This window comes from Empidonax traillii, unplaced genomic scaffold (genome assembly GCF_003031625.1).
Source record: "Empidonax traillii isolate 1590-97213 ecotype Southwest subspecies unplaced genomic scaffold, ASM303162v1 scaffold519:size850040, whole genome shotgun sequence".
Classification (NCBI taxonomy): Eukaryota; Metazoa; Chordata; class Aves; order Passeriformes; family Tyrannidae; genus Empidonax; species Empidonax traillii.
The window spans coordinates 382,159-406,662 of record NW_020955712.1 but is presented as its reverse complement, the minus strand read 5'-3'; the positions used below and the strand labels follow the sequence as shown (position 1 = coordinate 406,662).

Here is a 24,504-nt window from a genome sequence, read left to right as displayed (position 1 = left end):
CAGGGTCCCAAGAAAATTCAGGGTGAAGTCTCCGGATTTGTGCTGGGCAGGGAGCAGCCCAACCAGGCGTTAAATGAAAATTGGTCAAGAGCACCACATTTTTATCTATTCTGCACAAAGATGTTTTTCTGCACAAAGATGTTTTGATAAGGAAAAGTATTTTGTGTTGTTTATTGCAATTAGCTCTGAGGATACAGCTGACTCTGCTGAAGATAAGGAGGACCTTGGAATTGCAGGAACAGGATCACCAGTGAGTTTAGCAGCAGCCACCAGTGCACAGTGGGTTTCCGTTTGAGACAGAGGACATCAGACCCCCAGCCAGAGTAAAACCTAACAGTCCTACATAAGTACACACAGCTAGGAGAATTTTATCTGTGACCTGTATGGCAAAGCAGTGAGTTGCTGCGCATGAACTGCATGACTTCTAAAGGGTGTTTTAAATGCAAGAACGACCCAGTGCACTTATTTTCTGCTTGAAAAGTCTGCACATGTCGCAGAGGTTTTGGTCAAAGAGCTCCATTTACTCTCCTGCATATTTTGATTCAGACCACTTGAGAATGAAATACGCACTAAAATACATCTGACTGCGTCTTCATGCGTGTTTAATGATGTCTGCTCCATCAAGGATGATGATCAGTAGAAGCACAGAGTGGTTTGGGTTGGAAGGGACCTTAAAGATCATCCAGTTCCACCCCCTGCCATGGGCAGGGATACTAGACCACTAGATCAGGTTCCTCCAGGCCCCATCCAACACTTTCAGGGATGGGGCAACCACTGCTTCTCTGGGCAACCTGTGCCAGGCCCTCACCACACTTGCAGCCAAGAAGTTCTTCCTAGTATCTGATCTAAACTTTAAATGATCCTGAAACCAACTTTCTGAGGCTCAAGCCCAGTTTCAAGCCCACTGCTCTTTAAGGAGGTGGGAGCAGGTGAGGGTTCCAGGGAATGGAGACCATGCTGGAGTCAAGACACCTCGGCTAATGATGGCCAGGGTAGTGAGTTCCCCCAAAACCCTGCTCTCTGGAGCAATCATGTTGGATCTGGGAGGGGCTGTCCCCCAGGGGAGTTTGGACATCTGAGATGCTTAGTCCTTCAGCCCACTTCTTGAGGGGGAGAAGATGGGTAGATGGAGAGGGAACGTGGTGATTAGAGTGCTGGGGAGGAGCGTGAACTTCCCTGCAGGATCCTGGTGTTGCTGTCACTTCTTGTTTCACCTTCCACGCCTGTTTTCCCCCCTCTTTCTCCCATCCTCAGGCCAGGACAAGACCTTTTCTTTTATATATTACAGGTACCTGTGTGAATTGACCCTTAAACCGGGTTGTTTGAGGTGAGCAAAGCCCCCACCAGCCGCTGCCGATTAATTATTAGTTCCATCCTCCTGCTTTTCAACCTTGGGAAACTGCTCTGTATTGGGTAATTCCTTTTTTTTTTCCTTTTTTTTTTTTTTTAATACCCTCCCCTCAAACGGGCGACAGTCAAAATACAGCTTGCCCCAGGCTTAAAAGGAAAACCATTCCCTACCAAAACTTCAGGTCAGAGACAAGAGACCCTTTTGGGAAGCAGCCCATGGGTAGAGGGATGCCTGTGGGGTTGTCCCCGCTCTGAGAGGCACAGGTTAATCTGCACCAGGGCAGCACTATTTGGGAGCAGGATTTTGTGGTGACGTTAGTGCCCTGGCAAAGAGACAAGGTGGAGACAGGGAGTGTTACGACACTGAGCACTTCAGCCCCCGGCACGATTTCCATTGGCACCTGTGCCAGGAGCCAGGAGGGAGACCTTTGCTCAGCTTCCTATTAACCATTTAGTTTTAATTAAAGGCACTGACTGGTGAGCATGCCACTGACCAGCTGGCAGGATAAATGGGTGGTCCCTCACCATCACGTTGCCCTGTGTTTGCCACTAACCTGGCTATTTTTGGTATTGCAGGGAAGGGGATGAGATGGGTGAAATGGAGTTGCTCAGGAAAAGAAGCGTGAGACTGTGCTGGAGCTTTTGGGGAGGAAAGGGTGGGAAACTTTTACCCTGCAGTGTGCACAGGGATGAGAGCTGAGCATCTTAGTCCTGACTCCTTAGTTCTGCTTGAACTTGAACCCTCTCCCCGTATGTGATCAGGAATGCCCAGTTTTAGTTGTGCACACCCCAGAAGGAGGATTGATTCATCCCCCAAATCTACCCCAGGTGGTTCAGTCCTGGTGCCACCACGCTGTCCCAAAGGGACAATGTCTCCCCTGAGCTGACATCTGTCCCCTGTGAGTCAGGGTGACCAGGCTGCTGGCTGGCCCTTATCTCCTTTCTCTGTCTTATCTCCTTCCAGTAGAAATTGGATTGGGATCGGGCGCCCTGGGAGCAAGGCGGGGAGCTCCAAGTGGAGCAGCCGATGGAGGCAGCTGATAACGGCATTTCCTGGAGGCTGATCTCTTGGACTCCTAGGAACAGCTCACAGGGACGGGGAGGCTGAGGTGGGTGACATTAAAAAACCCCTCTGCAGTGCTGGATTCGTCATCTGCCTGCGAAACAGCTGGTGCTGAGATCCTGTGGGGCACCTCGGAGGTGAAACAGAGTGGTGAGAGACCCCGAGGATGTGGGGTGACCCCACAAAGATGAGGAGGATGGATGATACCGGTGCTCAAGCTACAGCTCCCATGAACTGCTAGTGAATAGAGCATCCTGAAGCAGCACAGGGAAGTGGTTCATGGCTGGAGATTCAGATTTGTCCTAAAAAACACCCCTGAGGTGCAAATTCAGGTAGCTGCCCACGGGGTGAGCCATGGTAAACACCTCCCCTAGGGAGGCACAGGTGTGGCCCCTTGGGACCAGCGATGCAGGCACGGGAGGGATTCACACCAGGGCTGCCCCACTGCCGTGTGCCACCATCCCATGCAGAGGTGGTCCCATGTGGTGGGTTCAACTCACCCCCTGGCAAGACTTTGGGTTGGTGCCGGGTTGGTGCCAGGTTGGGGTTTGCACACACTGGTGTGACAGTAAGGGACAAAGGCCACTGGTTGTCCTCCGGAGACCCCGGCTGAGCGCCCTGGGTGGAAAGCACGGCGGTGCCCGGCGGTCTGGGCTCCCTTCCAGGCCCGTCATGGGACTCCCAGCAAATCCCCTGGGGCAATCCGATCTCCGGGACGCCGGGCACCTATCCCTCCCTCCGGCACGTCGGGTTTTCCATGGTTTAAGGAGCCAAAGTTCATTGACAGTGGTGGCACACCCACAGCCTGTGCCACCCTCCGTGGGACAGCGCAGGTCACCCAGACAGCAGGAAGGAAAACAAGGTGCAGTAGGGACAAAGCCGCTTTGCACTCGGGCGTAAAACCATGCGGGTTAAAAAAAAAAAGCCCACACTCTTGTGACACATCCTACATAAGCCCCAGAGGTTGTGTGGCTGCTAGTAGATGTTAGCTGGTTTTATTTCACAGAGCAGGCAGAGCTGATGATGAAACTGTCTGAAGCCTTGCGGAGACAAATGACACATGTTTCCCAGTAGTCCTTGAATGGCTATCAAATGTGTCATAGTTAGGAGCCAGCCTGGAGGGACTTTTCCTTAAGTAGGTCCTATTCCAGGAAATGAGTCTGCCCTGTGCATTCCCTAAATTTGTCAGCGATCTAGGAGGCATCTCTGTTAAAAATTAGGTAAAGTTTCTACAAAATCTTGAGTAATCTGGGAGGTGAAATAACCATGTGGTAAAAGCCTCCCGTCTATTCTGGGAAGAGGTAGTTGGCTCACTGGGAAGCACAACTGGCCCTGGAGTGATGCAGCACCACTTGTCCCTCTGCTACGTGAAACCTCCACAACCATGTCCTTGTGCTGCTGCTTGCACCAGCTCCTGTGGCCTAGAGGGGACTGTCACATCCCCAGAATGAGGTGCACGGTGCCATACGTGCTCTCTGCACCACCCACACACCTCTGCACGGGTGCCAGCAGCTTGCACAACCCAGGGGGTCAGGGACGTGGAGCGTGGCTCTGGCTCTCAGGTCCCTTGGTGCGTGTCCAGGCACGCAAATTCATCACTATGGGGTGGCCACAACAAAACTGAGGACTGAGAGTAGCGCTGGCAGTGCTGGAAGGTTTTCTGGAGGCCCAGCTAGTTGTCACAGGACAAAACTGTGCCAAAAATCCCTTGAAGAATGTCCATTTCAAACTACTGTGGTCCTTCTGCACAGTCTCACCTTCCAAACTCACTCCCAGTTTTACTCTTTGTCTTCCCATCCTGGGCTGGGCTGGGCAGACCAGGGCTGAGCTAGGGGAAGGCTTGGTCAGCCCTGCACTACCCAAATATCTGGCATGGTAAAAATGCCTGTGGCAGTATTCGAGCCACCACATCACCATCTCGAACTGGGAACACCACAAGAAGAGGTTTTGCAAGCTGATGAGGCACTCAAACTCCAGTGGAGTCACGGAAAGAGCAAGTTAAAATAAAATAATCCAGTGCCCCCCACTTGCCTCCCTCCCTATGAACTCCACTGAACTTGGAAAAAACCAAAACAAAACAGGGCTGAGTTCAGCCTCAGTTCAAGTTGTAGATAAAGTTCAACCTACTTCTAATTTTATCCTGACAGTTCCCACCAGAAAACAGGCTCCGGCACGGCGCCCTGGGGGTAATCCAGCCCCGACTCCCACCCCTCCTCCAGTCCCCCTGGGTGTCCCCAAAACCTCCTGCCCACCTCCCATGGGACAATGAGCTCAAGGCCACATCTCCCAGACACTCCATGGGACCTTCTGCTGAGGGTGGCCGAGGTGTATTATCATCCCACGGGGCTGGTTGTCCCCATCGTGTCCAGCCAGGACCACGCCCGGCTGGGACAGGCCTCCAAGGGACAACTGCTTGTTGGACCTGTTTTATTTTTTTTTTTTTCTCCATTGCTTCCCTTAGGAGTGTCACTTTTATCCAGTGCCACTTTCATCCAGCACCATGGGAGCAATTAGACGTGGAGGGGAGCGTAATTAGGGGGGGAACTGGGAGGCAAAGGGTTGTGTGCAGAGGGGTGGGAGGAGCAGGGGAGATGAGGCTCCCTGCAACATCCCTGGGGCATATACATGGGTACAGGGCTTGTGGTGATTCCTGGGGGGATTTTGGGATGCAAGCACAGCACAACTCTGGAAAAGTGGAGGTTGTGGACTCCCCATCCCTGAAACTGTCCAGGGCCAGGTTGGGCGGGGCTTGGAGCAACCTGACCTAGTGGAAGGTGTCCCTGCCCATGGCAAGGGGTGGGACTGGATGAGCTTTAAGGTCCCTTCCATCTCAAACCATTCTCTGATTCTATGATTTTACAAATCTGAAGCGTAGCAGAAGGTGTTACCAAAAGGAGAAAACCCTTGTGCAAGGTTCTGAGGACCTACATGTGAGCTGCAGGGACCAAGGACTCTGTGCCCAAAAAGGTGAGTGCAGGTGGAGACTGGCACAAGGACAACTCATCATTCCCAGCATCCTCAGCTGTGGAAATGGAGTTGAGGTGGCCAAACGTGACAGCACAGAGCTGGAGAGGGGAAGGAGCCCTTCGCAAAGGGAAATATAAGTTACAGGACAGAGAGCAAATGGGGGGAAAAAATGGGTGGAATGGGCTGAAAAACAGAACCCAAGCAGCATCCCTGTGCTATTTGGGTTTAGAACCCCTGTGAGAGCAGTGATTCCCCACAGCAACAACTTTAACTGCTCAGAAAAGCAGCAGAAAAGCGATTTTTTATAAAATACATACAGGAGGATATGATTGTAAAAACACAGTGATTGTAAAGCAAATTGCAGTCACTACACACGACACCATCCCTCTCCCAAAGGCTTCATCGCCCCCCAAAAAAACAAGACTGCACTTATCTTTAGAAAGTCAGCACAAAATCATGTTTTCTGACAAATACACTGCTTTTTTTTTTTTTTTTTTCTACTTGAAAAGAAGACCAGAACAGCCGTGCTAACTGGGGGTTGGTTTCTTCCATGAGTTGTAAAATCCAGCCCTGGGGATAGAAGTTACCTTCGCTGTAAAAACAATCCACCGACTGGATTTCACAATCTTTGTCGTCTTTCTCTCCCCACAGCAATATTTTTACAGTGTTTGCCCTCAAACCAGTTTTTCATCAGCCGACATGTGTAATTACCACCAGACAGGTTTTGGATAACCCATCCCCTGGTGCAGTTTTTCCTCCCACCCTCATGCCGCACAGCCGCTAACCTACCCAATCTAGCCTCTTCCAGAGGGTTTGAAAGCTGAATTTTGAAAGCTGAATTTTGAAAGCTTCCAGAGCTTTGAAAGCTGAATTTGACCTCTTTTCGACCTCAAAATTTTAAATTTCGGAAAAAAAATGTCAGTTTAAAATTTTTTCCTGAGCTTGAAGGGTGCTAATCCTTGGAATTGTTCAAGGTCATGTTGAACGGTGCTTGGAGCAACCTGGTCTAGGGGAAGATGTCCCTGCCCATGGCAGGGGGGTGAAATATGATGAACTTTAAGGCCCCTTCAAACTCCATTCAGGTATTCCATGATTTTATGATCAAGGCAAGGGGTAGTAAATGCTGATCAGGATTTATTTTGGGTTTTACCACACGGACAAAGGAAGTGCCAGCGACAGATAATTTCGCTGTGGTTGACAGAAGGGCCCTGGGGAACCCCCAGCTCTGCTGTTACCTGACCACAGCACACCAGGCTGATGCTGCTCTCATCTCACCTGTGCATGGCAGGTGAGCGGCTCCAGCTCCTGCACAGCTGATGCCAGAGCATAGGACTCTGTGCCAAAAAAGCCAAGGCTCCTCCAGAGATCACAATTATTATTTTCAGAGGTAAGAGGGCACAACTCATTCCCCATCTCCACCCCCAGGACAACAAGCCTGAAGGAAATCCTCCCCGGTGCGGGCGTGAAGCAAGAGCAGATAGGATTTGTCCCTTGGATTGGTAAACCTGGGGCCTCCACCTGTATCTTCAACACCCCCCAAATAAAACCCAGGCTTGGTGCTGCTGGTAGATGTGTGGAAATAGTCTCCATAATCACCCATTTGGATTTTGCATTGGTCCTTGGTGCCATGGAACCCCATAGACTATTTTCTTGGCCTGCCCTTGGCAGGCGGACAGAAGCAGATTGTCTTTGAGGTCTCTTCCAACCCGAACCATTCTGGCATTCCATGATTCTATAACCCCTCACGCTCATGGAGACCCTCACTGCAGCCCAGTTCCTTGGACAGCTGTATCCACCACTCCTCCATCAGCTGCAGAGGCTGCAGGGAGCTGCTCCAAGACCTGGTTTCTTCTCACAGCTCCATCACCAGTGACTGACGTGGGGGCACCACCAGCACCAGCAAGGGCCTGTCTGCCCAGCCACAGCTTCACACAATCACAGAATCATTGGAAAAGCCCTCCAAGACCATGGAGTCCAACCTATGCCCAACTCCCACCTTGTCCCAGAGCAGTCGGTGCCACATCCAGTCGTTCCTTGGACACTGACAGGGATGGGGACTCCACCACCTCCCTGGGCAGCCCCTTCCAATGCCTAATGACCCTCTCCAGCGAGAAATTCCTCCTGATGTTCAGCTGAAGTCTTGGCTTCACTTGTTGTTATGTATTTGGACATCAAGAATGATACGTGTGGGGCCAGAAATGCTGATGCATTTTCCTCTGGCAGGGCTGGAAGAAGAGGAGCAGAGGCTGAAGCCAGGCCAGGACCATGGTAGGGGTGATTTCTCCCATCAGACCTTCACCATCTCCTGGCATCACTTTCCCCAGAGTGGAAACTTCTGACGGGAAAGCTCTAGGGGGAAGTTATTGAGAAGGTCTGAGCTAATAAAATCCAAACAATTTGTTTAAATGTTATTGCTACAGCAACGCAGCATACATCGAAACAAAACGCTTTGTTTGGTGAAAAAACTGGCACGATTTAGGACAGAATGGAATTCTGAAATGTCACTACTTCTCTTGAGAGGGACTTCGTGTTTTTTTCCCATTAACTCCGTGGCACGGCCACGACTGGTGGGAAATGGCTTTGATCTGGCATGGGATGAGGCATCAGCTGAGCATCCCATCCACCAAGGCTTTGCCCTTTCCAACAGCACTTAAGCCCCCTCAAAGGCTGCAGCTCTGAGGGGAGCAGTGCCTCGGTAAGGGAGGGAGAGCCAAACTTCCCTATAAAGGCTCCACTTCTGTCCTCGAGACACCATGCTCATCTGTGACAGCAAGGATAACCACAGGACTCTCCAAGAGGTGCAAGCAGTGTAGGCATCCTGTAAGTGTTTAAATCAATAAAATATAACCCAGGTATTCAAGTACGTGACATTTTTTTTTGCAGAAATCTGTCTCCAGGAATTCAGAGAAGTCCTGAGGAGTAGGACAGACATCAAGCTAAGCTCAGCAGTCATATCTACGTAGTCACACAAGTCTCCAGTTTCATAGTTAAGGATCACAACACAGGACCCGAAAGGAGGAGGGGATACATTCCTGTAATGTGCATTACTGTTTTACTATCAATGTTCTTCTCGGATCCCATGCAATAATCATTGAAGCTACAGTTCAGCTGGCGAACACAGCAGCAATGCTGTTACGTTAAGGTTACTTATCTTTGTTACCCATTCTGCCACCAGCACAAGCATTTAAAAGCTCCCCTAATATCCAGTGCAGGAGTGGAGATGCTGGAAGAGGAGAACACGCTGCATCCTGGCTATTTGCAGGTCTGCCGTGTTTTAGGGAAGCTGAGCAAACTTACTGTGATCCATAGGGTTTCTTTATTTGCTGCTGTCTGGGTTTTTGGCAGTCATGAGGAATTCACAGAAATATTCCTGCATCTTGAAAGCTTCAGCTCTGTAGCGGTGCCCATCCATCTGCTCCAAATTTTCGGTTACTGCAGGTTATTTTCTCATTTAATGTGTCTTGGTGGTCCCAGGGGCCCAGGGATCATCTCTGCTCTTGGCTTCACTGCTTCCAGCCCAACTCCATTGATGATAAACTCCTTCCAGAGCTGGTCCAGATGCCCAAAACCCTAATTTGGTTGAGCAGGCCAAACTCCAGCTCTAGCAAAACCTGGAGCTGTAGGGTCTGGCTCTAGATGGGGGCTCACGACAGGGAGGTTTAGGGATGGCTCCTTGGAAAGGGTGGCACATGGTCACGTATGGTATGTCCTAGAGTCATAGAATGGTCAGGGTTGGAAGGCACCTCAAAGCTCACCCAGTTCCACCCCCTGCCACAGGCAGGGACACCTTCCACCAGACCCAGGGTGCTCTAAGTCCCGTCCAACCAGGCTTTCAGCACTTCCAGGGATGGGGCATCCACAGCTTCTCTGGGCAACCTGTGCCAGGCCCTCACCACACTCACAGGCAATATCCCATCTAAGCTCTGAATGATCCCAAATTCAGATTTCTCAGGCTCAGTTTCAACCCTTAAAGAGGTGGGATTAGGTGAGGGTTCCAGGGAATGGACACCATGCTGGAGTCAAGACAACTTGGCCAACGATGGGGATTTCTCCCATAGCCCTGCTCTCTGGAGTAAACATATTGCATCTGGGAGGGCCTGGCCCCCAGGGAAGTTGGACATCTGAGATGCTTAGCTCTGTCCTGTGAGCCCATTATTTGAGTGAGAAGATGCTCTGGCATTAGGGAAATTGCTCTCAAGAGAGAGCATGGGGATTAGTGCTGGGGAGGAACATGAATTTCCCTGCAGGATCCTGGTGTCAATATCACTCCTTGTTTCACCTTCCACCTCTTTTTGCCCCTCTATGTCCCATCCTCTAGCCAGGACAAATTGCAGGCTAACACATACACTTCAGTTAGCCAAAAATTAACTGGCTTGGGCTAGACAGGGGTTTTCCAGGGGAGACATCCGAATAAAACCTTTTAAAAAGACTGTTTTTAACAGGCAGCCGTGGCTTGCAAGTAGCATTGGGTGAAACGGATGTGATAAATCAGTGAGGCGGGGTCCTGCAGAGACCTGCAGACTCAGCTGAGGTAGGGCACAAATAGATGGGAGGCAAAGCCAGGAGAGTGGCCCAATCCATCACTCGTGGACCTCTGAGCCCTTTGCTCACGTGGGCTTTATCCTCACCCCCGTGAGAAGCGATGGGGAGCAAGAGGTGCAGCAGGATGTGACCCAGCCCCAGGAGCACAGGCTGAGCCATCCCCACAGAGCACTCCCAAGCTGTATTTCCAAGCAGACACCATGAGGGATAACCTTCTCCCCGCTCCCCCTTCCCCTCCCCCCCCAACATTCCTTTTCCTCCATCCCGAACAAAGGGACGTTCCCTCCCAGACCAGCAGAAGCGATAGCGTGTACCCACAAAGAGATGGGGAAATGTCAAGCTTTAAACATTTATTACTCAGATGATGCATTTTATAGCATACAGTGGCTCTGGATGTTCTATAAACAAAGACTGAATTGCCACAAAGAGTTATTAGCTCCCTTGTTTTAACAGTCTCTGAAATGCTGAAAACGATGAGTTTGTGATTTCTCTAGTATGAATATCTAGTCTTTATTCTCCCCAAAACCTTTTTGCTTTTTTTTTTTAATATTTTTTAAAATTTTTTTTTCTTAAAGCGCTTAGTTTAACAAATATGATTAAATTAAAAATGTTGCTTTTTCAAATGCAAATAAATACATTAAAAAAAAAAAATTGCTAGCGTTAACTCCGTGTTCTGCAGGACACCGCAGCTCCCTTGGCTATTGACAGTGGACTTTGCAACCCTTAGTATAGTTTCTCCTGAAAGAATACTGAAAATATCACCATGACTGTCTAATAGCTAACGCCAAGAAGTGTAAAATTAGTGTAAAGCCATAAAATACCCAGCGGGGAAATTAAAAAATAACAACAAAAATCATATTTAAGATTTTGAGAGATTTCCAAGTGAGGGATGTTATAAAAATAAGCATGAAAATAAATCATAAGTTATTCTGACAAGTTTTCTTTCAAAGCCATCAATCATGCTAAGAATAGATACTCATTAATCTCCTTCGAGGGAAGAGGGGAACCAAGCAAATCACTTACTTTTCCTTTCTTTTCCCCCACTTCTGTTTCACCTCCCTATACACGAGACTTCTCCAAACAAGGGCGAAAGCCCTCATGGGGATACCAAGCAAGTCACTTTGTGGGTAGTAGCAAAAACCGTCAGTTTGGAAAGAATTTCACCAGGAATGAGGTGAACTAGATGCTGGGGAATCTGGCAGGGAGTCAGAAAACCTGCTCGGCATCCGAGGGAAAGGGGCATGGCCGTGGTGTGGACCATCACTCCCCGCAGAGGCTTCAGCCCCTCGCTTTTGCACCAACCCGAGGTTTGGCCCCGCACATATTTGGCCCGAGGAGGTTATTTCCCCCCTTTGCTGATGTGGCCAGATGGGGACAACGCAGCAAACCCCCACACAGACACTTTTTACTGAGCAGCAAAGGTGGAATCTGGCTAATCTGGGGAAGATGTGTGGCTGGTGGCTTTGCACCTAAAAACACACATAAGAGAGAATTACGCTCTTTGGCGACCGTTTCTACAGAAAGACAAAAAAAAAAAAAAAAAAAGAGAAGAAAACACTCTAGGATCCCCAGGTGCTCACCAGACATCCCAAAAAATTCCCCAGCGTTGCTCCTCATCAAATGTCCTCGTGGTGCCTCTTCTCCCAACGCGGTACCCTGGTGAATGATGCCACGTGCCTGCCAGCTTCCTACAGATGGCCTTCGGAAAGAAACCATTGGCAGCATGTAATTTTGGGGAAAAAAAAAACCATTTTTTGGTCAACATTTTTACTCTCGGATATCCACAGAGTGACTGATGTACCAAAGCAGTTAATGGCTGGACAAACCCATGTTAATAGCAGAGATAAATGGCAAGACACTAAAACCAAACAGACTCCACAAAGAAGTTCTTCGTTGGGAAAAATCCCAGTGTTGGAAGGGAAAGTCATGGGCCAAGCCTGGTCAGTGGGGTTTGCAGGATTGCCCTGCAGTGGGAAAATTGAATAAACCCTCACAGCAGGCAGGGGTAGGGAAATGCTTTAGCAGAAATACTGCCTCGTGGCTTACACTTTGACTCTGAATGCCTCCCGATGCACTGATGAAAATTCAAGTTTTTAGAAACAAAATCCCCAAGTCTCTGGATTTTTTTTCTTTTTTTTTTTTTTTTTTTTTTTTTTTTTTTTTTTTTTTTTTTTTTTTTTTTTTTTTTTTTTTTTTTTTTTTTCTTCTTTCACTACATCCCGAGAAAAAATTCTGGGGGATGTGAGAAGCTGCAAGGGTCGGAGTGGTGGTCTGGATCTCTGCTGGCAGGATCCCTGGCACCCCGACCCATCAGGCTGCGTCCCTGTTAAGGGACTTTTCTCCTCGGTAAAAAATAAAAAAAAAAATGAAGACAAAACTGGTTTTTAGGTCTTCTCCCAGAAGACTGATGCTGTGCCTGAGCACACTGCGATGGGTGTTATATCCCCTTCTACTCCACTCCCTGAGAACTCAGGGAGCAGAAAAAAACAAAGAGCAATGGGCACAACCCTGAGCCTTGTAATACTGATGGGCTTTGCTGCCTTAATGAAGTTCATCTGCTCATTAATACTCTCAAACCCCATTGCTACTAATGAAGCTGACCCAACGCAAGGCGTCCGTCACCACGCAAAGTTCCTGGGCTCAAATCCATGAAGTAAAACTTCGTTTTTCCAGACACTTCCAGTGCACTCAGAAATCATGCCGCTGCTTTCTGAGTAGAGAGGAAAACTGAAGCTCCCGTTTTCAGCTTGCTTCTCTTGCTCCATGTGCGGAATAAAAACTGGATCAGCAGACAACCAGATGAGGATCCAAATAACACTGAACTCCAGCATCACGACTCCCGCCTCCTGAAATGCATTTTCTGCTGAAAACTTCTGCCCTTTGAATTTTGCAGCAAAAGCTTCCTCCCCATCACGGACAGACCAACACATTCATAAGGCACCCAAGAACATACTGCACATCCAAAGAGGTCGGGGTGAAATCTGTCTTCTCCACAAGCCACCAGAAATTCAACGTCTTCCTCGGAAAAATGGGTTTGAGCTGCTGCGTTCAGACCCAGCCTGCCTGGTCCGGGGTCCAAGCGCGCCGTCATCGCAGCAGAAGTTCTCTTATCACAGTAAAGTAAATTGAATAATGGGAAAAAACAGGATGGGCTGCCGGCATCGTGCCTTCCTTGGCTCCTCATCTGCTGTGCAGATGGGATGGGGCAGCTTGCACCCTCATTAGGCTTCACTAAAATAAGCACCTGGAGGGATTTAGTAAGTCAAAGTGTTGACAGATGAGAAAATAAGGAGACAACCAAATCTTCTTCACAATTCGGGGAGTGATGCAGCGGCGTGGTGTTCCTCCGGACCAGCCTCCTCACCCCCTGGGCATTTCCTCACCCAGGTAGCATCTCAACATCATCCCCTGCAGCCACCCTCTCCCTTGGGATGCTCCAGCACGGAGCAATGAGGGGATCCTGGAGCAACCTGGGGATCCCCGAGCAAACTCTGCCTCTTTGAAAATGTCACCCATCCCTCAATGACATGGTGCCACTTACACTGACCACGGGACACAGCTTCTCCTGCACACTGCACACCTAGGAACACTGGATAGCATATTCAGCTAGTTAGAAGCCAGGCTCAAAACTTCTATTTTTGGCTTAATCTATTTTCTTTCCTCTTCTTTTTTTTCACTCTTTTGTTTTGCCATACATTGTTTGTCTTCTCTTTTACCAGTCTCCAAAGAAGAACATCAAACCTTCATTTCTCCCTCGTCCTGTACATTATTAGGCCCAACTATAACAGGCCTGGATTTAAATGCATAATTACAACCATGACAGTAATTACAATAAAGCACTCCTTCAATGGAAACAAAAAAAAGTATTACAAAAGAAAAAGGGTTATAGTGGCTGAGGAATAACGGCAACTTGAACAGCAAGAGCCGCAGAATCCCCTTTTTTTAGAGCCCCCAGCTCAGAGAACACATTTCTCAATCCACCAAAGAGGTTACTGGCAAGATGACAGTGGCTATGTAACTTCTGCAGTGGCTTTTGGACTCGTTTAAAACACTCCTTCTGCTTCAGCATCTTCACATAAACCATTAGCCAGCTCGTGGGAAGGCATTGCTCCACGCGCCTCCGAGCTGCTCGCAATTGTCCGTCGGACGTCACAATAAAATAAGAAGAAATTACAAATGCTCGGAGAGAAAGAAAAGCCAGTGCAAATGAGAAAGTCGTCCCGCTCTCCGATCTGCTCCCGAAGGGGTGGCGGGTAGGTGGGGGGGACACACAGAAAGTTGAAAACAAGAGAAGGAGGGGGGGGGGAACCTAACGCAAGCCCCGCTAGACAAAAGCCATCAATTATGAGCGTCTGGTGTAGTGTGTGTCTGGCTTTGTCCTCCCGAGACATCTGCTGCTTGCTGTCTCCTGCCAGTTGGCCAGGGCAAGGCAGGAGGACGGCGTGAAAACAATGCTAGCCCCCACTTGGATTATGTGTTGTGTTTTTTTTGTTTTTTTTTTTTTTTTTTCTTTTCCAAATTCCGTGTCCTCTTTTCGAAAGCCAAACAATAACCCGGCGGGATGCGCTGCTGCCGCTTGAGCAATGAGTTCAGAAAAGAAACCCCCTAAAAACAAAACCACGGCAGGGAGGAGGGGGTGGCACTTGGCGGCGCGGCTGCAAAAGAAACATGCTTCTCCCTCCCCGCCCCACAAACGTATTCTCGAGCATGCTTGGGTTTGGTCTGCTGGGGGGATTTAAATCGGAAAAGCTCTTGCCGGATCCCATCGAGGCGCGTGTCTTCTCCTCGTCCCTTCCCACCCCACCTCGCCCTTGCCCCCTCAAGCTGTCAGTTTTTGGATGGTCTTGTTGTAGTACTGCGTGATGGTGGGCGTCAGGGGGTTCCAGTTGTTGGCGTGCAGCTCGATGACCTCCAGCAGCAGGGACCTCGTCAGCATGGACTCGGAGGGGCACAGCATCTTGTCGCGTGCGATCGCCAGGAGCTCCGTCATCATCTCGGGCAGCTGCTCCTCCAGCAGCCGGCCAGTGCTCTGCAGCTGTTGGGAGAAGAAGGGGTCACTCGTGGATTATTGATCCCTGCGACATCCCTTCCCAGCTCGAGGCAGTCAGTGATTCTATCCCCCTGTCACGCTGAAACACCCCCAACTGCCTTTTACAGACGCCTCCCGTCCCTCCAGTTCTCCGCCCGCGTGGTGCAGGCAAGGTTTAAAGGCGTCGTGGCTTTTTGAAAACCAAAAAAAAACCACCCAGCAGCAGCAGGCCCCAAGAGCTGAGCACGAAGGGCGAGGTTTTCAAAAGCATCAGCGCTGGGCTGCTGAAGGAGCGTATGGTTCAGCTCCCACTGACTTCAAAGGCGGCAACGCTGGATCTCTTTTGCAAAAAGAAAAAAAAAAGAAAAAAGAAAAAAAAATCCCACCTAAAAATCACGCTATTGTCAAAACAAAGTGCAGGCTGTGATGTGGTATTCCTGCCTTCTACCTGGCCCTTCATTTACTCGCTGATTCACAGCTCCCAGTGACTCCCAGTCATTAGCTGGAATAAGCAGAACACTCCTGTGTGCATAACAAATCCTGCTCCGCTGAGATCTGCATTTATACCTGTTGTGCAGCTTTGCTGAGGACAGCCAAAGGCTTTTTCTGAAACAACTACTCCTTGAAGAGCCTCTATAAAGCAGCATAAGCCTTAGGTGGATCCACAGAGAAGGTCCAAGCTTGGGGTGGACAGTGGTGAGTCCCCCAGCATGGAAGGCTCCCCAAAGCAGAGCTCCCCAAGGTCTTCACCTTAAAAAGTCAAACCCTTCTCCCAGGCTGCCTGTTGCTTTGCTGAATTTTAACCATTCAGGCTGCAATTTCAACTGCTCTCTGCAAGGAAAGCATCTATCCCCATGGGCCAATCACTTCCCAAAAAAGTAACTAATGAAACTCAGCTATATTGGTACCAGCATTTCTCTGAGAAACTGCTTTTGAGCAGCACAAACCTCTCATGTGAGCCACAGGACACCTTTTACTCCAATACAGGTGTTTCTGTGCTGAAAAAAATCAATGGAAGGTGAGATTTGGAGGAACTTCATCGACCTGCTGGAGCTCTTTGTCCCCGCTCTTTGCAGAGGGGTGTTGGACGAAATGACCTTTAAAGATATCTTCCAACCCAAACCATCCTGTCATTCCATAATGCAAAGAAGCAACACAGCTGTTTGGGTCTGTGCACATCTAAGAGCTGCTTCACACACGCATGGCCAAGGACAGAAGGGGCAAAGCAACGAGGATTAGGGCAGATGTGCAGGTGCCTCCCTACCTCCATGGAGCAGCAGAGCACGGCGTCTTCTTTCACATCCTGAGATTGCAACAACTGCAAAAGAGAGAAGAGAGAAGCAGTGAGAAATCCATGACCTCGTCCTCCTCTTCCTCCTCTTCCTCTTCCTCGCATCTCCTCATCCAGCTTGGCTTTTGAAACTTCCGGGAGGAAAGGATAGAAAATCAAAAAGAGGGAAGCAAAAGTTTCAGGTAAACAGCAACAAAACACCGGATAAAATTTAGACTAACAGCTCTCATAATGAATTTTGTTCAGGTTACAATGCTTTGTTTTATCCCATGGCAGGCAACAAGAAAGCACACTCATTTTGCAGACAGAGTGACTAAATGCAACCATCAGCCAACAACACTGGAGCTGCACAGACCTGGGAGCAGCTTTTTGGATGGGAACAGCTCTGCCCAAGAGGCAAAACCACCCACCACCAAACCTCCCCATCCCCCTGGGGACACTTTGGAGAGCCACAAAATTACCTGATGGGAAAGTGTTACATCCAATACACCCTAATTAATATGGCATCTTCTAGGCTGATTATACAGCGGTGCAGGTGCAATGGGTGCCAACGAAACTACGGAGTTCCAGGTGCACCAACTCCAACCCTGCTCTCCACGAACTCTGTGTCACAAGCATGAGCTCACAAGCAGGAGCAACTTTCAAGAAAGACCCAAAATGTTGCTGGGCATGGCATTGGACGGTGCAGGGAGATGCTCATCCCACTTGGTTCAGACTCAGGACGTGCAGTGAGGGTCAATGTCTTTACCTGACGGTGGCAAAGTGTGGGAGCTCAGCATGTCCCACCCCACAAACCTTGAAAATGTGAGCAAGGACCCTTGAAACTGTGAGCAAGGACCCTTGAAACAGGAGCAAAAATACACTTTTTCCTTTGTTTCCATCTTTATGATAATTACAAGTACTGGAAACACTCAAAAGCCGTGGCCACTTCCATCCCATCGCTTTGGGATGAGCAATGTCTGATAGCTCCAAGCTAATCCCCGCACGCAGTGGGGAGCTGAGTGCATGCACTAAGCACTGAATAAAAAGGAGAAAAAAAAGGAAAATTGGCTTCATTAGTATCTGACATTCATTAGGGAAAGGCAAACTTTGGAAAAAGGGTTGAACTGATTAAAACTGCCCTTATAAAAATCGCTCAGCATAACTGAATGCGCTCCAAAGTCACATCCTTTTTTCTAAAATCAGAATTGTGCCTTGACAATTGTGCCTTCTCAGCCTTATCATCTCTCCTTCCCACTCTTGTTTTTCTGTGTTTCCTTTCCTTTACAAATAAACGCCTGTTTGTTTACCAGCTCCACAAAGGCTGGAAAACAGCTAGGGAAAAAAAGAGGTAATGCAAGGAATTATCATTGCTCTCAAGAGTTTTGTCTTCAGCCTCGCTTGCATTCGGCAGAGAGCAGTTGGTTCACTTTGAAGATGATGTTTACAGCATCTCCATGAGCACGTTGTCCATTGGTTTTATCTCACGCTAGCCAAAGGTTCAGCCAGGGTTTTCGAGTCGTGCAACAGTGTTTTTCCTCCTTCTTCCCCTCCCCTGCCCCAGTTTATCTTTCTGCTGAGTTGTTTGGAAAATGTTAGTTAAGCCCAAGCCGCGTGCTCTGAGATAAGTTCTCACAAACAGTTCACAGATTCTTCACAAAAAACCACCCATGAGATTACTTTAAACCCAGCACTATCAAGGGAAGAAAAAAAAAAAAAAAAGGGAAGAAAAATAAATTAGGGAAAAATATAAACACGAATAGTTCAGAAATTCCCTCCTGGGGTATATAGCTCACATATGTGGCATGAAGTACGGCCACAAATAAAACACATATTCACCTTTCTTATTCTTGCTATTCTTTAGTAAAGAACATAACATGAAAGCTCGAGCATGAAAATGGACTTGGGATTGATTAAGAAGGTCCAGCTCCAGACCTTCTTCCGCTGTGGTCCCCTCAGTGGCCCTGCTCTCTGCCCAGGACATGTGGAAAAGATGCAACTTCACTTGGGCTTTCCTTGATCCAGCTTCCCAGGTGTTTGTGAGGATGAATATGTCACTGTCAAGCATTCAGATATTTGGCTAGTGAGCAGCAGCCTTACCTACCTGTGATGAAACTGAACATATCCTACCCCCAGCCTTGGGCAGGGACCCTCTAACTTCATGCTCGCCCTCCTGGACCTCACCTGATGTGACCTGGATGAACAGGGAGAATGCACATGCTCCATCTCATCCACCAGGGTACCATTTACTCTGCCTTGTCCATGGAAACACCATGTGCACCACCTTGTCCACCCAGGATGCCCTCCACTGCCCCATCCAGGCACCACACGCTCCATCGCTCCATTCAGGCACTGTTTGCCCCACCTCGCTCATCCAAGGCACCATGTGCTTCACTGCTCCACCCAGGCACCAAGAGATACCAGTCCCAAGCGCCACAGGTGAGCCTCTGCCTCTGACATGAAACTGGGGAGGCTGACAACCTGCCCACCAAGCCCAGGCACAGCCCCTGTGCAGCAGAGCAGGGCCCACCAGTCAGATCTGGGGAACAAGAGTCCAAACTCATGGCCACAGACGGTTGTCAGCCACCTGCATCAGTGCAACAGACTGAAGACCAGAGGATCAGAAAGGTGTCCCTGTTCCTCTGCCTGTTCCTGGTCATGTTTGTAGCATGCCGGGGTGCAGGCACTAACAATCTGTTGCTGACCCCTGCATGATGGGGCAGGAGGAAGCCTGGCGCTGGCACTGAGGCTTGCTGACTGCAAGGATCATGCTGCCTGGAGTTGCTACCATCAGCCTCTTTACCCATCCATGACGACTTCCATGTATTCCTCAAAGGGTGTTCCATCCCCACCCAGTGTGCCCCATGGGAGCACCACGCCACCCCAAAAAGCACCTGGGAGGCTGCTCCAGCAAGAGCACAGCATTTCCCAAAGCTCTCTGATCCCTGAGTCAGCCCTGATGGGGACTGCAAGAAAAAATATGGTGTCAGTGGTTCGAGAGCTCCAGCGAAACCACAGCCCTGAAGTCCTGGTACTTGTGTGACCACCCAGCCAACTGCATCCATCATTCACAACCTAATTCATATTTACTTACAATATTTTAAGGTAAACCCACTGTAGCCATTAAATTAGCACTCCCACATCGGAATCATTATTTATTTAATCATTTATAGCTGCTCCTCCCTGCTGCATGCCTCTGCCCAGCTCCCACCACGGGCACCATCCCTTCCCTCTTCACCAGGCTCCCACATGGTTCAAACTGGCCAGCAAACGTGGACAAGGGATTTGAAAAAGGAGCATGAGGCAGACAACAGGACAGGTGAGCTGAGACTCACACGCTTCTCGGTTTAACCTGTAATCATCCCCCCGGGGGGGTTGGGGTTGTCTGAGAGAAAAACTTCCCTTTGCTCTCCAGCCGGTTTCCCCCGTACGGGGCGAAGCCGGGCAATGAAAGCAGCAGTTCCTGCTGGAAAGCAGACAAAGAGTCTGCTTGATTTCCTAAGAGAAGAGGCTGCATGCCAGAATCTGCCCGGCCAGTCATATAATACCCAGCCTTGGTTGCGAAAGGCTTCTCACTTCTGTTTCTGGTGCTGGACTGGCTGCTCTGCAGACTGGTGGAAGATACCGGGCGCCTTCCCTTCTGAATTTCTGGGTCATGCTGAGAGATGAACAACAGGCAAGGTCCTCTGCAGGGTCAGTGTGGCGGGCTTAGGGTACTAAATATTTGCATAAGCAACCCAAAATAAATGTTAGGGTCTTCTCCTAGAAGTGCCATGTGTGGTGGGGGAGTTGCAGTGCCTTGCAGGGTGGCTCTTGAGTGCGACTGGTTTCCATGACACGCTACTGGGACCCACCTTCCCTGGCCTCCACGGACTCAAAACCTGCCCTTTACATCTTTGCAGAGGTAAGCATCATAAGCCACATGGGGTGGGCACGCAGTGGTAGTTGAAGGACCAAAGAAGCCCCAGAACTGCAGCTGTGCCTCATCAGAGACAGAATCAGTTTGGTCCCCCTGAACAACAATGGAAGCACGCGCACGAGGTGCAGACCACCAGGAGCAAACCAGAGAGCTGAGCTGATGGGACTCACCCCAAATATTTGGGTTTATTATCTGCTTTCTGAGATCATCTGGGCTGCAGAGAAGCTGAAGTGCTTACTTGGTATTCTCAGGGGTGCCCACATCGCAAGGGGGACAGCAGAACCTGCCCCGCCACCCCTTATCACCAAACCACACAGGTTCAGCTGTGTTCTTCAGCAATTCCCCCCAGGAGACGGGGTGGGAGCAGCCCAACGCATACATTACCCTTTCCAGCTGCAGTGATACTTCTCCTGCACAGCACAGCACTAATTACTGTGTATGATATCGCTTGCAAAACGACACATAAGTGACGCTTGCCACTAACCACTCCTCAGAACGCAACGTTTTCTGATGCTTCGGTGATGACTCCAGCGTGAGAGCACGGAAACCTTGGGAATATCCACTGAGAGCCACGGAGAGGCCGGGGAGAGACTCAGGGAATGCCGGGCTGACCACAGCCCGTGCGCCGCTCGCCCCGGCTCCCCAATGGGCATCCCGGGTTCATCCATCCAGGTGGCAACATGCACGGACACCCAGACGGCCCCAGGGCAAGGAGCTCCAGCCTCCCAGCCGCTCCACGGCACCTGCCCACAGGAATGCTTTTCATCTGCACCCAGGTCACAAGGAGGTGCCTGCCAGCATTCCCCCTGGGAGCGTGGACCACGGCCACAGGGGAGCCAACCAGCATCGCTCGGGTGTAGTAACCAGCTCACAGGCGTGAAACGAGGAAAGGGGGTGAAAATGGAGACACGTTTTGATTGGGAGGGGGAAAAAAAAAAGAAATCAGCTCTTTGTGCCACTTGGAGGTTAAGCACTGTATTGGAAGTGCAGGACAGATGGTGCTTCCCCATCCTGCTTTTAAACAGAAGGGCCCTTGGTTAAGAGCAGTGACGGACTTTGTCCTCAGCAAGATGGATTTGTTCCAGCTCTGTCATTGGGATGATCATGGAGACCACCTTTTAAGAGGGCTTATAAGAAAGATGGGGACAGAGTTTTTAGTGCAGCCCATAGCGAAAGGACAAGGGGTGATGGTTTTAAACTCAAAGACGGGAGATTCAGACTAAACAGACAGAAGAAATTGCAATGAGGGTGAGCCTGGCACAGGCTGCCCAAGGAACCTGTGGCTGCCCCATCCCTGGAAGTGTCTGTGGCCAGGCTGGATGGGGTTTGGAGTAACCTGGTCCAGTAGAAAGTGTCCCTCTGCCCATTGCAGGGGTTTGGAATGAAATGGGCTGTAAAGGTTCTTTCCAGCCCAAACACTTCTACGGTTCTATGATCATCCCCTATAAACAGCAGCATGGTTAAGGTGCAGGGTGTGCAGTGCTGCTAACCCAGCTCTGCAGGTGCTCTCAGTGCTCTAACGGACCACAGCTGGGGAACTCCTGCCCCCAAAACCTCCTGGAATCCCCACAGTCTGCTGGGTGGGTCCTCCTGGGAGCACAAGCCAGTTCTGCTGTGCCCGACGGGTTCTCTGCAGACAGACATCAATAGCACTTTACTGCTTTTCCAGCAGCCCCTTATCGACCTACTGTCGCAAGTCTTTAAGGAAGATGCCTGAGATAAGATCCACGGGACTAAATGGCTCCGCATGGGGAGAGTCACGCACTTCTCTGAGCTACAGGCAATGCTGCAGCTCCGCTTTTCTTACTGTCACAAGGCAAGGGGGTGGTGAAAGCAGCCAGGACTGAGGAAAACACCAAGCACAAACAAGGGTGCGGGGGATGAGTAATTACAAAACACTCCACCAAAAGGCCACTTTCAGGATTTCTACAATTTGCTCCCATCAGGATATCAGCTCCTTGACCCAGGACATCAGAAGGTCAGCTGAGCTGATCCTACATCAGTCAAAAAGCTGTGCCAGTGCTACCCTCTTTGAAAGGGGTACCAAGTCCCTCTCTGGGAGAAAGAGTCAGATGGAATTTTTTTCTAGAGAAGAAACAAGTGAGCACCTGAAACAGACCTTTAGAAGTCCACGGGCATAAAGTCACATCTTCTCTGCTCATCCATTTTATTCTGAGGTTGCCCTAATACAAAGTTTTGGATAAAATCTTCCCATTATCAAGCTGTCTGTGCTGGTACCTGCACAAGGCACAGGCTCTGCTATGCTCCAAAACGTGACTTGCTGGGATTTGAAATCCCAGCTGAGCTGGGAGAGGCAGTCTGTGTCCAGCTGCTTCCGCTAGCAGCGGTGCTTCTCTCCCCACACCCTTCTGCTTATGCCCCTCTGGGGATCTTGGTAGTCTTCAAGCCTATGGAAGATGCACAAGGTGCCACCAGCCCAGGCATCTCATGGAGGGATCCCTCTTCCCAGTTGCCTGACTGAGGTGTTGTGTTCTCAGCCTGGGTGAGAACACACTGACAGCAACTCTTGCTGCTCCATTAGGAAGAGGCCACTGCTGATCCCTTAAGCAGCTGCCCAAATGAGGTGGCACAGGAGGGAAGGACCTCTGTGCTGGAGCTGCTTGTGCCTGCATGGCAAGTGCCCATAGCAGGCACTTTCCCTAACACATTTTGGAAAACTTAAAGGAGTTTTGGTGGCACCAACTCCTTCTACAGTGATGTGCTCCTCTCAGCTGAGGAGGAGACTTCTGTTCTCCTATTACACAACCAGGACTCTCTGGGAGGAGGGTAAGAAGAGATTAGTTTGTTTATTGCATCGAGTAAACCAAAATGTTGGTTATCCTCCTTGTCAGGCTCCTGAGGAACTCAGAGATACTTAACAGCAAATTGAATTAAGGCCAGAGGAACAAAATCCTGTACCCAGTCGTGGGAAACTCCTCCTACTCCTTTCCACTGTAGACTAGGGAAACCATGAAACATGACTCTCTCTCCCCGGATCTGGAACGGCAGAAGGGATTCCAGCGAAGATGGAAACCATTAAGAGGCAATTAGTGGAGACAATGATGAAGAAAATCTGGTCACTCATCAACCCAGACACTGCAATCCAACAGTAGCCTGGTGGTTACACATCCCCTGGCTGGAGGTGGACCTCCAGGACCCGAAGGTGAGTGAGGCAGACGAGCAGAGCCACCCAGTCTGGGTGCACGGGGAGTTTGAGCCACCCAGACGACCGGCTTCATCCTGCCCGGCCGAAGACATAATAACCCTGGGAGAGGAGGATGTGATCTCATCCCAAGGGTCCCGGGGAAACACAAAACATGGAAAGAAACAGTGGCGAGACCATCGTGCTTGATTGCAGCGGGCTCCACCCTGGCTGGCCGGAGGCTCTCTGCTTTCCTGGCTCTGCAGAGGGAGAGAGCGCATGGCGGCAGACGCAAATAGTTGTGTTTACATCCCATTGAAAGGGTTTTTGGGAACTAACAATGCCTGGTACGGAGGGCGAGGGAGAAAAACAAAGCCACGCGAGGAGGAGGGACCATCCTGTGAGATGGTATCTAGCTCCGTTTCTTTATCTGCCCAAATTGCTTCCGCTGCCTTCTCCGTGGGTCCCAGAGAGAAAAAGGGTGGCATTTCCCCCTCCCCTGTTTGAAATACGCCACCACTGTTTTTAATGCTGGGACCAGACAAGTCCTGCGGCTTTCCAAGAATATGTTCCTGCACACAAAATACTCAACAGGGCAGCTGGGCTCAAAGGCCTTGGGCAGCCCTCCTTGGGTTTGGCCTGCCCTCATCTGCTCCCAAATAACACCTGATCTCCTTCGGCTTAACCCTGCCCTTTGACCAAAATGACCAGGATTAAAGGAAATTTTGGGTTCTCCCAAACAAGCTGCATTCACAGGAGCGTTTTTGCCAGCACAGCTGTGGGGGTCTGCGGCTGTGGGAGCTTTTAGCACGGTTATTTACTTATGTACTCATGCCACGGCAGGTGCAGAGGTACAGGGACATCCAGCCTTGCCTGGAGCACGGTCCTACAGACAGTCACCCATCTCTGCTCTTTGCAGACCCCTGCTCCTGCGCTCTGCCTCCTGTCATGGCTGTGAAGGTCCACATCAACCCCACACATCAGCATGCCCCATTTGCTCCAAATCCCAGACTTTTCTCCAAGCTCTTCCATGTCTCCAACCCTCATCTTCTGGATTCCCAAGACATTTCCCCACTTGTTGCTCTCCTCATTTCTCCTTCCTTCACATCTTCCTGACCCCCAGTCTCCTTTATTTCTGTCCCTCCCTGAAACCCCTTCCCTCCCATGCCCACAGCCCTCACCCTCCTCCATCCTTTCCCCACATGAACCACTTCCCAGTTTG

At 49.9% G+C, this 24,504-nt stretch overlaps 1 protein-coding gene across 3 annotated transcripts in view; it reads right to left on the bottom strand.

Moving 5' to 3' along the window:
* Positions 1-10,257: 10,257 nt before the first annotated feature.
* The window catches only part of CTIF (cap binding complex dependent translation initiation factor), a 144,483-nt gene continuing 130,236 nt past the window's right edge, over positions 10,258-24,504 (bottom strand). For all 3 annotated transcript variants that reach the window (XM_027896878.1, XM_027896879.1, XM_027896880.1), the window contains 2 exons: positions 16,216-16,269; positions 10,258-14,957 (listed from right to left, as the gene is read on the bottom strand). In XM_027896878.1, coding sequence (XP_027752679.1) covers positions 14,742-14,957; positions 16,216-16,269 — 270 coding nt within the window. In that variant the 3' untranslated portion in view covers positions 10,258-14,741. The remainder of the gene's footprint in view (positions 14,958-16,215; positions 16,270-24,504) is intronic.